General features: G+C 39.4%; 1 protein-coding gene across 1 annotated transcript in view; it reads left to right on the top strand.

Annotated features, from left to right (window-relative positions):
• Positions 1–12,031, top strand: part of LOC146658833 (furin-like protease kpc-1) — a 222,907-nt gene that overhangs the window by 44,632 nt on the left and 166,244 nt on the right. The window contains exon 5 of the mRNA XM_085422572.1: positions 9,801–9,904. Coding sequence (XP_085278698.1) covers positions 9,801–9,904 — 104 coding nt within the window. The remainder of the gene's footprint in view (positions 1–9,800; positions 9,905–12,031) is intronic.

Genomic DNA, 12,031 nt, shown 5'->3' with positions numbered 1-12,031 from the left:
TACTGTGTTTGAATAGATCACTGTAAGCTTTACAACAGTAAACCACTGATGACTGTGTGTCTGTGTGCATGTTTAGACATCTTTGTGAGGACAGAAAACTGGCATGCTACTACTAGTGGGGACCAATGGTCACTTATGGGGACAAAATGCCCATTCTCACAAGTTTTGAGGCTCAAAATGTGGTTTTAGTGTTAGGGTTACAATTACGTTAGGTTTAGGATTAGGCTGGGGGTTAGGAATTCACTTTTGATGGTTAGCGTTTGGGTAAGCGGCTAGTGAAAGCATTATGTCAATGAGATGTCCTCACTAAGATATTAAAATGAGCTTGTGTGTGTGTGTGTGTGTGTGTGTGTGTGTGTGTGTGTGTGTGTGTGTGTGTGTGTGTGTGTGTGTGTGTGTGTGTGTGTGTGTGTGTGTGTGATGGGAATTGGTGGCTGTGTTTGCAGAAGAATGTGCTGGCTCACGTCCTGCTGCAGTGCTCTCAGTCTTTCTTGTCTGTTCTTGTGTATTATCATCCGCTTAGCTTCCGCTCTGACAAATGATAGAAAATGTACAACGGAGATAAAAAAGCCGTGATACGGTGGATCAACATCGCAGCTGTGTGTTTATGTACATAAAGAATAAAGAAATAAAGAAAGAGAATGCACTCTTTGGCCGATGTGAACTTTTCAAGTACAATGTTTTTGCAAGTATTTTTGAATTCGAGCTGCCAATGTTCATTAAAGTGTGCCAGTATTAAATATCTCAAATACGAGCATTCCACCCTGCCAAGTAACAAGCATGTTACTTGGCAGGGTGGAAAAGCCTCATTATGGCATCCTAAACTCTATTCAAGCACAGAATACAAATGGTAATAGTAAACTGAATTTATGATTTGGTACAATAAATTTTCTATACAGCATTTGAAACTAGGAAAGTAATCAGGGTTTCCTTTGTTAACAATTCATAGTGGAAAAATGTAAAAGATGGTCAGAAAAGAAAGAAAGACAGAAAGAAAGCCTTGAGTTTTGCCTTCAGTAACCATATATATGGTATGGGCATGTTTGACAGATGGTGTGGTATGCTTTGGATCACAAAACTGTTTCTCTCCTCCTCTATACTTTCCTCTTCCCATCATTCTGACACAAGTTAATCTTGGTTTCTCTTCCTCAAGCCTATTTGTCAGAACAGTTTATTAGAGGTTTTCTGACGAAGTCTAATCTGGCCTTTCTTTATGTTCTTGAGTGTAACCAGTGGTTTGCACTTTGTTGTAAATTCTCTGTATTACCATTCATTAAGGTATATCTTGATTGTAGACTTGAACAATGATACTGCTGCCTCCTTGACAGTGTTCTTGACTAGGTTGGGTGTTGTGAAGGTGTTTATCTTAATCATGGGAATATCTCACTTATTTTACACTTTAGTTGTCTTTCAGGCCTTTTGATATTGCTGAGTCGGGTCGTTTTTTTTTTTCTTCTTTTTTATGAAGAATGTTTACCAAATTGTTGTTTTAGCTACTACATAAGTTTTGCTATCTCTCTGAGAGGTTTATTTTGATATTCCAGTCTCAGGATGGCTCCCTTAACTTGCACTGACATTTCTTCATAACTTCATATTGAGAGTTCTAGTGAACAGTTACGAAATGGACATCGAACTACTGGAATCAACTTCCGATCTTTTGTCAGCTTAAGTTGCCATGGAATAAGAAGGGAACAGGCCTAATCATGAAACATGTATCAGTTAATTGTCCAATAACCTTTGAGTCTCTACTGGCTCTACATGCACAAATGTGTGTAATTCCTAAACATTTAATACAGTACAATTAAAGCTTCAGTCACATCTTGACTGTTTGATTTAAATCCACTGTATTGGTGTCCAGAAGCAAAATGTCTCAAAAATATGGACCTTACTACACGTGATATATTTAACCTGCAGATAACCTGTTTGACATATTTGGACAAGCAAACACAAACCATTTGAAGACTAAAAGATAAGAAGTTGTGTTGTTACATATTAGATGTCATTATAAAATATAACTATATTCAACTGCTCCTTTACTGACAACAGATTTGTCAGTAAAGGAGATTTCCACACAACATTCCCTTCCTGACAAAACCCCAAAGGGAACTGTGTCCCTTCACAGAAACAAACTTGGGATCTTTCGCTAATTAGGCAAATGTGTAAGCCACTACGCTAGCCACTGTCAAATATTTTTTAAGAAATAAATCAATAAGAACAAATCAGAAGCATGAAAGAGAGGAAGTGTATCGCAATATTACCAACACTGTCAGACTGATAATGTTAGAATCAGGTCCTGATTAGGTGCCAATGATTAGAGCCTCCTTGGGGAGAGACAGGTGGAACATGTGTTATTTCAACCTCTCACATCCAGCGTCTGGTGTTCCAATTGTTATCGAAGTGTGGTGAACCATCAAGATCTGAAGAGAAATTGCAGAGAGCTGCTTTGACGAACAGGCAGGAGGCCGAGGTGGAGGTGGCAGATCTGAAGATACCAAGGTTTTTGTGAGGAGTAATAAGATTAAGATGAGTACATCAGAAAGACACCTCAGGTCGAGCATTTTAGAGATAAAGTTAGAGCGGCAAAGTTGAGATGGTACGTGTGCAGGAAGGATGTAGTGAAGCGGGACATGTGGGGGCTGGTGTGACATTGGAGGACGCTAGCGATAGGGTGAGGTGGAGAAAGATTATCTGCTGTGACAACCACTCAAGGGAGCAGCCAGAAGAAGCAGAAAAAGTAGAACTTCATCTATAACTGAGAAAGATTCAACTTGACTGCCAATTTGATTTTTTTGGGACCGGCTACCCCAGCAGATTCATCACAGGAGCTGCGCTGCTAAAAGAAGTCTCATGACAGAATCTGCCCATAACTGCCAAATGTTGTTGGGAAAATGTATATTTGTATTGTCAGAAAGAGATGCCTCACAATGTTTAATAGTGCACAGCAGTTTGCCAGTGACTGTAAAGGTAAAGACCAGGGCTTTTGGAAAAATGTCCACTGGACAGACAAATCAAAAGTAGTTGTTTGGCCACAACAAAAGTTGACATGTTTGGATCAGACCAAAGGTGGCTTTTGAGGAGAAGAAACTCATATGAACTGTGTGGAAATGTCATGCTTTGGTGTGGTTTTCTTGCACAACTTGGGGTCAGTGATTCGGCCATGAATTCAGCATCATATCAAAGAGCTGAAAGATAATATATGGTTATTTGTCTGAAAGGTGAACTGGAAGTGGACCTCTCAGCAGGATTATCCTAAACAAACAATTCCACCAAGACATTGTTAGAAAAGAAAAAACAATTTTTATTGAAAAAACCCCCCCCAGGAAAAATCCCATCAAAATGTTGTGGGATTTGAAACTGGCAGTACATGTAAGAAAGCACTCAAACATCTCGCAACTGAAGGAATTTTGCATGGAAGAAGGGTCAAAAAATTTTAGCAAGCCGTTGTCAAAGACTGGTGGGTAATTGAGCAAAACGCCTACAAGATTTTTTTTTATTTTTCTGTTAAAAGGTCGACATACTAGCTTCTGAAGCGAAGGGTGGGCATACTCTTTTCACAGAAGAAAATTGCATCTTTTGATATTTTTCTTTTGATTATCTCCTTATCTGTGGGCACTGTTTCAAAGTGGATCAAATGTTTGCTTGTCCAAATACGTCCAAAAAGCCTGCCGTTTCAGTGGGATGTAATTATTTTTTCAAATGACTGTATAATGAAAATTGAAACATTAAAGAATTTCAGGGTCCTCTGGTCATGTTCCAGCTGCATCGTGCGCTGAAGAAGAGGTTCATATTTGTCTTCTACAAGTATACACAACCGGTGTACAACCTCTTCAGTCCACATAGATCTGAGCATAGATGGTGGAGAAAATATTTTGGAGGATAATATTCTATTTAATTTGCAGGTATTCACTGTTATGTGGGCGGCTGGATTTGATGGCAGTAGTGTGTGTGTATATACAGTGGGGCAAAAAAGTATTTAGTCAGCCACCGATTGTGCAAGTTCCCCCACTTAAAATGATGACAGAGGTCAGTAATTTGCACCAGAGGTACACTTCAATTTATTCGTAAATTAGGGTGGACAATAAGTATTTGGTCACCTCAAACAAGGAAAATCTCTGGCTCTCACAGACCTGTAACGTCGTCTGTAAGAAGCTTTTCTGTCCCCCACTCGTTACCTTATGAATGGCACCTGTTTGAACCCATCATCTGTATAAAAGACACCTGTCCACAGCCTCAAACAGTCAGACTCCAAACTCCGCCATGGCCAAGACCAAAGAGCTTTCGAAGGACACCAGGAAAAGTATTGTAGACCTGCACCAGACTGGGAAGAGTGAATCTACAATAGGCAAGCAGCTTGGTGTGAAAAAATCAACTGTGGGAGCAATCATCAGAAAATGGAAGACATACAAGACCAATGATAATCTCCCTCGATCTGGGGCTCCACGCAAGATCTCATCCCGTGGGGTCAAAATGATCATGAGAACGGTGAGCAAAGATCCCAGAACCACACGGGGGGACCTGGTGAATGACCTGCAGAGAGCTGGGACCAAAGTAACAAAGGTCACCATCAGTAACACACTACAACGGCAGGGAATCAAATCCCGCAGTGCCAGACGTGTTCCGCTGCTGAAGCCAGTGCATGTCCAGGCCCGTCTGAAGTTTGCCAGAGAGCACATGGATGATACAGCAGAGGATTGGGAGAATGTCATGTGGTCAGATGAAACCAAAGTAGAACTTTTTGGTATAAACTCAACTCGTCGTGTTTGGAGGAAGAAGAATACTGAGTTGCATCCCAAGAACACCATACCTACTGTGAAGCATGGGGGTGGAAACATCATGCTATGGGGCTGTTTTTCTGCCAAGGGGACAGGACGACTGATCCGTGTTAAGGACAGAATGAATGGGGCCATGTATCGTGAGATTTTGAGCCAAAACCTCCTTCCATCTGTGAGAACTTTGAAGATGAAACGAGGCTGGGTCTTCCAACATGACAATGATCCAAAACACACCGCCCGGGCAACAAAGGAGTGGCTCCGTAAGAAGCATTTGAAAGTCCTGGAGTGGCCTAGCCAGTCTCCAGACCTCAACCCCATAGAAAATCTGTGGCGGGAGTTGAAAGTCCGTGTTGCTCGGCGACAGCCCCAAAACATCACTGCTCTCGAGAAGATCTGCATGGAGGAATGGGCCAAAATACCAGCTACTGTGTGTGCAAACCTGGTGAAGACCTATAGTAAACGTTTGACCTCTGTTATTGCCAACAAAGGTTATGTTACAAAGTATTGAGTTGTATTTTTGTTATTGACCAAATACTTATTTTCCACCCTGATTTACGAATAAATTCTTTACAAATCCTACCATGTGGATTCATGGATTTTTTTTTCACATTCTGTCTCTCACAGTTGAAGTGTACCTGTGGTGCAAATTACTGACCTCTGTCATCATTTTAGGTGGGGGAACTTGCACAATCGGTGGCTGACTAAATACTTTTTTGCCCCACTGTGTATATATATATATATATATGTATATATATATGTATGTATATATATATGTATGTATATATATATGTATGTATATATATATGTATGTATATATATATATGTATGTATATATGTATATATATGTGTATATATATATATATATATATATATATATATATATATATATATATATATATATATATATATATATATATATATATATATATATATATTAGGGGTGCAACGATACACAAAATTCACGGTTCGGTTCGATACTTTGGTGTCACGGTTCGATATTTTTTCGATACAAAAAAATGTTCATGCATTTTTAATTTGTCATTTATTAAAATTATAAATATATATTTTAACTCAAAAGTACAGTTTTTAAATTTAACCCTAACCCTTGTGCGTGTTTTTTATTTTGACAGCGAATGCGCACCTGCGGACCACTTATGTGCAGCCCTGGTTATTTATCTCATCATATTGCAGCCACAGAAATTCTTTTGTCCATGAAACCATAAAGCTGCACTTTCTTTTTGCCTTATAGTCTGATTTGTCATAACTTCTCCGTTTTGTGGTAAGCTTTTCTTTGGCTGTCACTTCTTCACCCTGACCTGTCTTATTTGGCTCAGCAGAACTGAAATGCTTTTACACGCTCACTCACATAAGCTCAGCGATTCTCTGCGCGATCAACCTCTCACATGTTTAAGCTTGCTGCGGGAGATTTCACTTGTCATGTTTGCATAGTAAGCTAACGATTAATAAGACGATGTCAGAGGAATTGGTGCACAAATTATCATCACTCACAGATCAGTGCTGTCGCTCTCTATACACAGTTCGCACGATTGCAAAGTGAAAGCAAAAAAACAAGCGCAAATTCAAACGCGACTTCAATATGTCACATATTGACAGTGGCTCACCGATGCCAATGACATAATTACCCAGCTACATTTCTGAAAGAATGCAAAAGCATTGACATATATTTTTCCTACAATAGCCCGACGGGCAGGGAAGAGAAAGATTTTGGTAGCCCGACTGAAAAAAATCGCTAGCTCCAGGACGTCGGGCTAGCGATATTGCAAGCCCTGTATCTGATTGAGGAATCACTCATCTTTGGAAAAGAGAGTTTATTACAGAGAAATGGCTCTTTCCAAAATAAAAGCTATACTATCCGCTTCTTCTGGGCTATATTCTCAGCAGCATAAGGAGAATCATGTGCTAACAGCTGTCTAAATGACTCGGCTAAAGTTAGTAGCATGCTTGCTTTTTTTTGTCTGCTTCCACTTGTCTTTGCACTAGGATGATGTCGGCGTAAATGTGCAGTCATATTCGTTGTGTTCCCACTAGTGCTTTCAGGTTAATCTCGTTGAAATGACCTTAACGCCACAACACGGCAAATCTCCGTTAACGAGCTACCGCCGATCGCTCCGTGCATGGGGCTAGACGGCCAACACGTTAACGAGCTAACTGCGCTAACACACTAGTTCACACCAATGTAATTGAGCATTGCATGGCACATCCAACATACTGTTTTACTTTAGTCCATGACTCGCTTACCTTCAGGGTCATACGTCACATGAAAACCAAAATAATTCCAAACGCCAGATCTGAATGAGGTTCAATTTGCCTGTTGCAAGTAGAGCTTAACTTCTGTCTCGCTAGCTTGCCCTGCGCTCTTCCTTCTGACTATGCTGTCTGTGTTGAGCGCTCAGTGGATCTGCGCTCGACAGTGCAGCCTAGGCGGAGTAGTCGAACACAGATTCACTGAGCGCTCAACACAGACAGCATCGTCAGAAGGAAAATTGATAAAATAAATTACAAATGTTGTATTGTTCGATACATATGCGTACCGAACCGAAAGCACTGTATCGAACGGTTCAATATCGATACGAATATCGTTGCACCCCTAATATATATATATATATATATATATATATATATATATATATATATATATATATATATATATATATATATATATATATATATATATATATATATATATATAATATGTAGTCTGTTAAATCCAGTACTGTGTCATTTAAAATCCTGGCACTATAATGCTGTCAGCTGTTTGGCTTCCAGTATACCGCTATCGTAGTGTTATAACTCTTTGAATTCAGACTATATGGATGCATGTCCTCATATACTCTGAATTCAGTGAATTTGTACTCAACCATATCATCCCTGAAGATGAATAGATACTGACCTGAGCTGAAAAACTGCCATAAGAGCATCAGTGGGTGATTGCTAGCTATATAAATATAGCTATATAAAAAGACCATCTTAGAGAGGCAGCGTTTCTCAGAGGTAAAGATGGGAAGAGGTTCTTCAGTCTGCAAAACAAATGTGTCTAGAAATTGTGAAACAACTTCAAAATAATTTTTCTCAATGTAATATTGCTAAGACTTTGAATATCTCATTATTTACAGTATATAATATTAACAATAAAATCAGAGAATCATACCACACCATCTGCAAGGGACAAGGCAACCTTGAGCAGTTTTATTTTACACAGTTTAATCATTTTACTTCCTAAAGTGATCTAAAATCCCAGAGAATGTATGTAAAAATTATATTTTAACATTTCTTTCTTTTTTAATTGTGTTGGATTTGATTTACATTCATGTATTTGTCCTATACTGTCCTTTCATATTTACTTAAACACATGTCGATACTTGAAGTTAAACAGTAAAGCAAAGTGATCAAGAAAATTTGTCATGGTGAATTAAAATTTCGTATTTTATTAATGTTTAATAAAAATACAACCCCATTTCTGAAAATCAGTAATGAATGTCTGTGTTGTTCTGGTCCTCAGGCAACACTACATTTAAAAACAGGCATGACTGACATGAAAAAACCCTGCATGAGCTCACGAATACTTCCAAAAATAACTGTCTATGAACAGAGTGTGTTGTGCCATCCACAAGTGCAGGTTAAAGCTTTATCATGCTGAGAAGAAGTCATACTTGAACATAATCCAGAAACACTGCTGTCGTCTCTGGACCAAAGCTCATTTAAAATAAAATAAAAACTGTTCTGTCAGACAAATCGAAGTATGGAATTCTTTTTGGAAAGCATAGATGCCACATCCTCAGGACTTAAGAGGAATTGGACCATCTGGCTTGTTGTCAGTGCTCAGTTGAAAAGCCAGCATCTCTGGTGGCATGGGGGTACTTTATTGCCTATGGAAAAGGCAGCTTGCACATCTGGAAAGGAAGCATCAGCACTGAAATATATATACAGATTTTAAGTGACATAGAGTCCCATACAAACATCTTTTTATGGAATGCCGCATATATTTCAACCAGAAATGCTCAACTAAATCATGCATCTATTGTATGGCTTCATATTAGAAGAGTCCGGGTACTGAATTGGCCTGTCTGCAGTCCAGATCTTTCATCAGTTGAACACATTTGATGCACAATGAAATGATAAATATGACAAAGGAGACCCAGGACTCTTGAACAACGAGAATGGGACACATTCGTCTCCCAAAGGTCCAGATATACATTAGCGTATTGTTAATTGTCTTTAATTGTGGTATTCAACTACATTCACATTACTTTATATGAAAAAAAGTATTTTTTTAACTGAAAGACTTGGAAGAATCTCTCTAACAATACTATACTTGTGGTTCTCTACTGTTATAAGTTAGCTTTACTGACAACACTCTGCATACTGGGTCATGTGTCCAGAGGCAGATTTTAAATTTGTGTTTTACATGCGGTAAAACACAATTCCTAATCAGAGTCTATTAAGGTAAAGCAACTGTAATTATTATTTGTTTCATAGCAATGCTACACTGGAGAGAGTCGTGCAAGAAAATTTAAATTGGTTTGGAACCAAATGATCTCCTATTAATCCTAATACTTGAGATATATTTATACTTGTGTGGGATGTTTCATTACAGTCACTTCCAGAAAAGGCTAGTGTGATATCAATTAATTTGGTAGTTCAAGAAATTATCAAACAAACTGATAGCGAGAAGATAGTAGAGAGCACTGAGAGAGAGAGTTGTGCATGGGTGAAAACGAGTGGCAGTCGGTGTAACATTAAATGTAGGGAAGGAAAGGTGCAGGCCTTGATGGGCTGATGGCTCTTCTGCAGACAGCGAGCCAAGCTGTTCTGCAGCAATGAGATGCTAATAATATGCTAATGATATGGTAATCTGCCAGTAGAATTCCACCTCAGCGGAGAAAAAGGAGATCTGGGAGGCCTTGCGCCATTGGTTGGGAACCAGGGATGTCCTGAAATCAGAGTTCAGGACAAGGAAAGAAAGACTACATGCACACGTTTATACATGATATTTGTGTGTGCTTGCAGGTCCCCACAGGAAAGAGTCTGAAACTGACAAGCAGCCCGAAGAGAATAAGAGTGACCAGTCCCTCACCTTCAATGACCCTCTCTGGCCCATGCAGTGGGAACTGGTGGGTGTATTTATGTGTAAGTGTATGTGTAGTAGTGTGTGTTTGTATGTGTTCATTGGTCTTATCTGGAAGCCCCACCCCGACTTTTCTCATCTTCATGTTGAAGGATGTTCCTCTGACAGGCATAAGTCAGGCAGGCTTTCATGTGTGACTGGAGAGTGAGACGGACGATAGAGAGATGGGGGGGATTGTGGAGGAGGAAAGAGCGAGCGAGAGAGGAGGTGAAGGGGGTTGTCCATGTTGAACTGAGACAGATGTCAGGGATTGATGAGGCTCGGAGCAACACTGACACACAACTGGGCTGCAACAACAAGACATGCTCATCCATTCTGCAGAGTCTTGTTCATCCTGTTTGGACGATACTTGTACACTATGTTTGAGAAGACCAAAAGGAGCAAAGTGACAGGATGCTTGGGTATAAAAAGGCATATTTTTTGATAAAATATCTTATTTTTTAATAACGTACAAATTATTTAATAGCTGCATCTATAGCCTTTTATTATAAAATATTTCAAGTAGTCAAAATTCACAGATTAGCATCTCAATCAGAATTTCAAGTTAATTTTAGAGTTTGCATGATATCATCCTCTTCCTCCTTATCTCAAGCCTCATCTCCGAAACTGTAATGTGCATAAATATACTTATTTATTCCCAATATTGTTGCAGTTAGTTATTGTCAGCTACATTAGATGACCTTCCTGTCTCTGTACACCAGACAAGAGCCGGCTAAACAACAACAACAGCTGTTTATAAGCTCACATTAAACCAGCTAATGTTAAGGTTCAAGAGAATCCCACATTCCTGCTGATTTGATTACATTCTTACATAGTATGAGAGCTAATTTGCTAAGTGTCAGAGTCCAACAATATTTCTTGTGTTAACAGCAGGCTAAGGCTAGAGTAGCTAACAGCGCGAAAAACAGTAGCGCTTGCCGACTGCTCAGCATATGTTCAATAACGCACCTCAGTATGGCTGTCATCATTTAGAAGTGAGCTTCTCTGACTCAGTGAGCTGTATATTAGAGTCCGTCCACAACGTTTTACAGCCCCTTACAAAGTAAATCAGGGGTGGGGAACTCCAGGCCCTGAGGGCCGGTGTCCTGCAGGTTTTAAATCTCACCTTGGGTCAACACACCTGAATCACATGATTAGTTTGTTACCAGACCTCTGGAGAACTTCAAGACATGTTGAGGATGTCATTTAGCCATTTAAATCAGCTGTGTTGGATCAAGGACACGTCTAAAACCTGCATTACACCGGCCCTTGAGGCCTGGAGTTCCCCCACTCCTGGAGTAAATAAAGGTGGAGGTTTCTCGCCCGGCATTGACAGCTGAGGTAAACAGTGGACTTTAACACATGGGGAAAAACTCCAGAGCGAATCTGGTTCAAACATAGCAGAAACACGCCGGCTGGCCATGGTTGTTATGGGGTACAGTCTAAATTTCATATTTTTGATCTTTCTGACCTGACTAAAACATGTTTTTCCTACAGCAGCCAAAGTAGCTAGACTTATGTACTTGAATTGGGAGGGGCGAGAAAGCCTCAGTTAATTGATATCTGCAGTCTACTGACATCTAGCATTGAACATTTTAGACACTGTAACTTTAAGACACAAAGTTCTGGAACTGTCTTTAGAAATGTTTGTTGAATGAATCTTTTCTGAGGGGAAAAAACCAACACTGGTCATTATATTGTCACAGTTATGTCTATGACTCTTCGTAAGCTGTTATTAATTTTTTAAAAATGTGTTTAAGCACACAAGTTTCAGTTTATTTCAGAAACGTATGCGCTTAACAGCCTTGAGTACCTTTCCTGACACATTCGGTTGATACCAAAAAGTATATTAAAGCTCAGTAAACAGCTGAATAGGAAAGCTGCTTATTGAGAAACCCTGTCCCTGTTTTTTTTCTTTAGATTATGTTTGCATTTACACAACTGGTTACATTATGTAACTTATGCTTTATAAATTCCTTGATAGGTCTTAATAATTCTTTTACTCTTACCAAAGTGTAGTCAACAATTCAACAGCCTGTATTAGTGTCTGGTTTATTACTAATACAGGGCAACCAGGGCTCGTCCAATCGTCAGGGCAGACGTTCTTGACTGACATACGAGGGCGTAATCTGGC

The sequence above is a fragment of the Rhamphochromis longiceps genome, linkage group LG11 (assembly GCF_057381845.1).
Source record: "Rhamphochromis longiceps isolate RC_006_pf linkage group LG11, R_longiceps_female_GT1.1, whole genome shotgun sequence".
NCBI lineage: Eukaryota > Metazoa > Chordata > Actinopteri > Cichliformes > Cichlidae > Rhamphochromis > Rhamphochromis longiceps.
The sequence above is the reverse complement of the archived record's forward strand: the minus strand, read 5'-3'. Positions and strand labels throughout refer to the sequence as shown.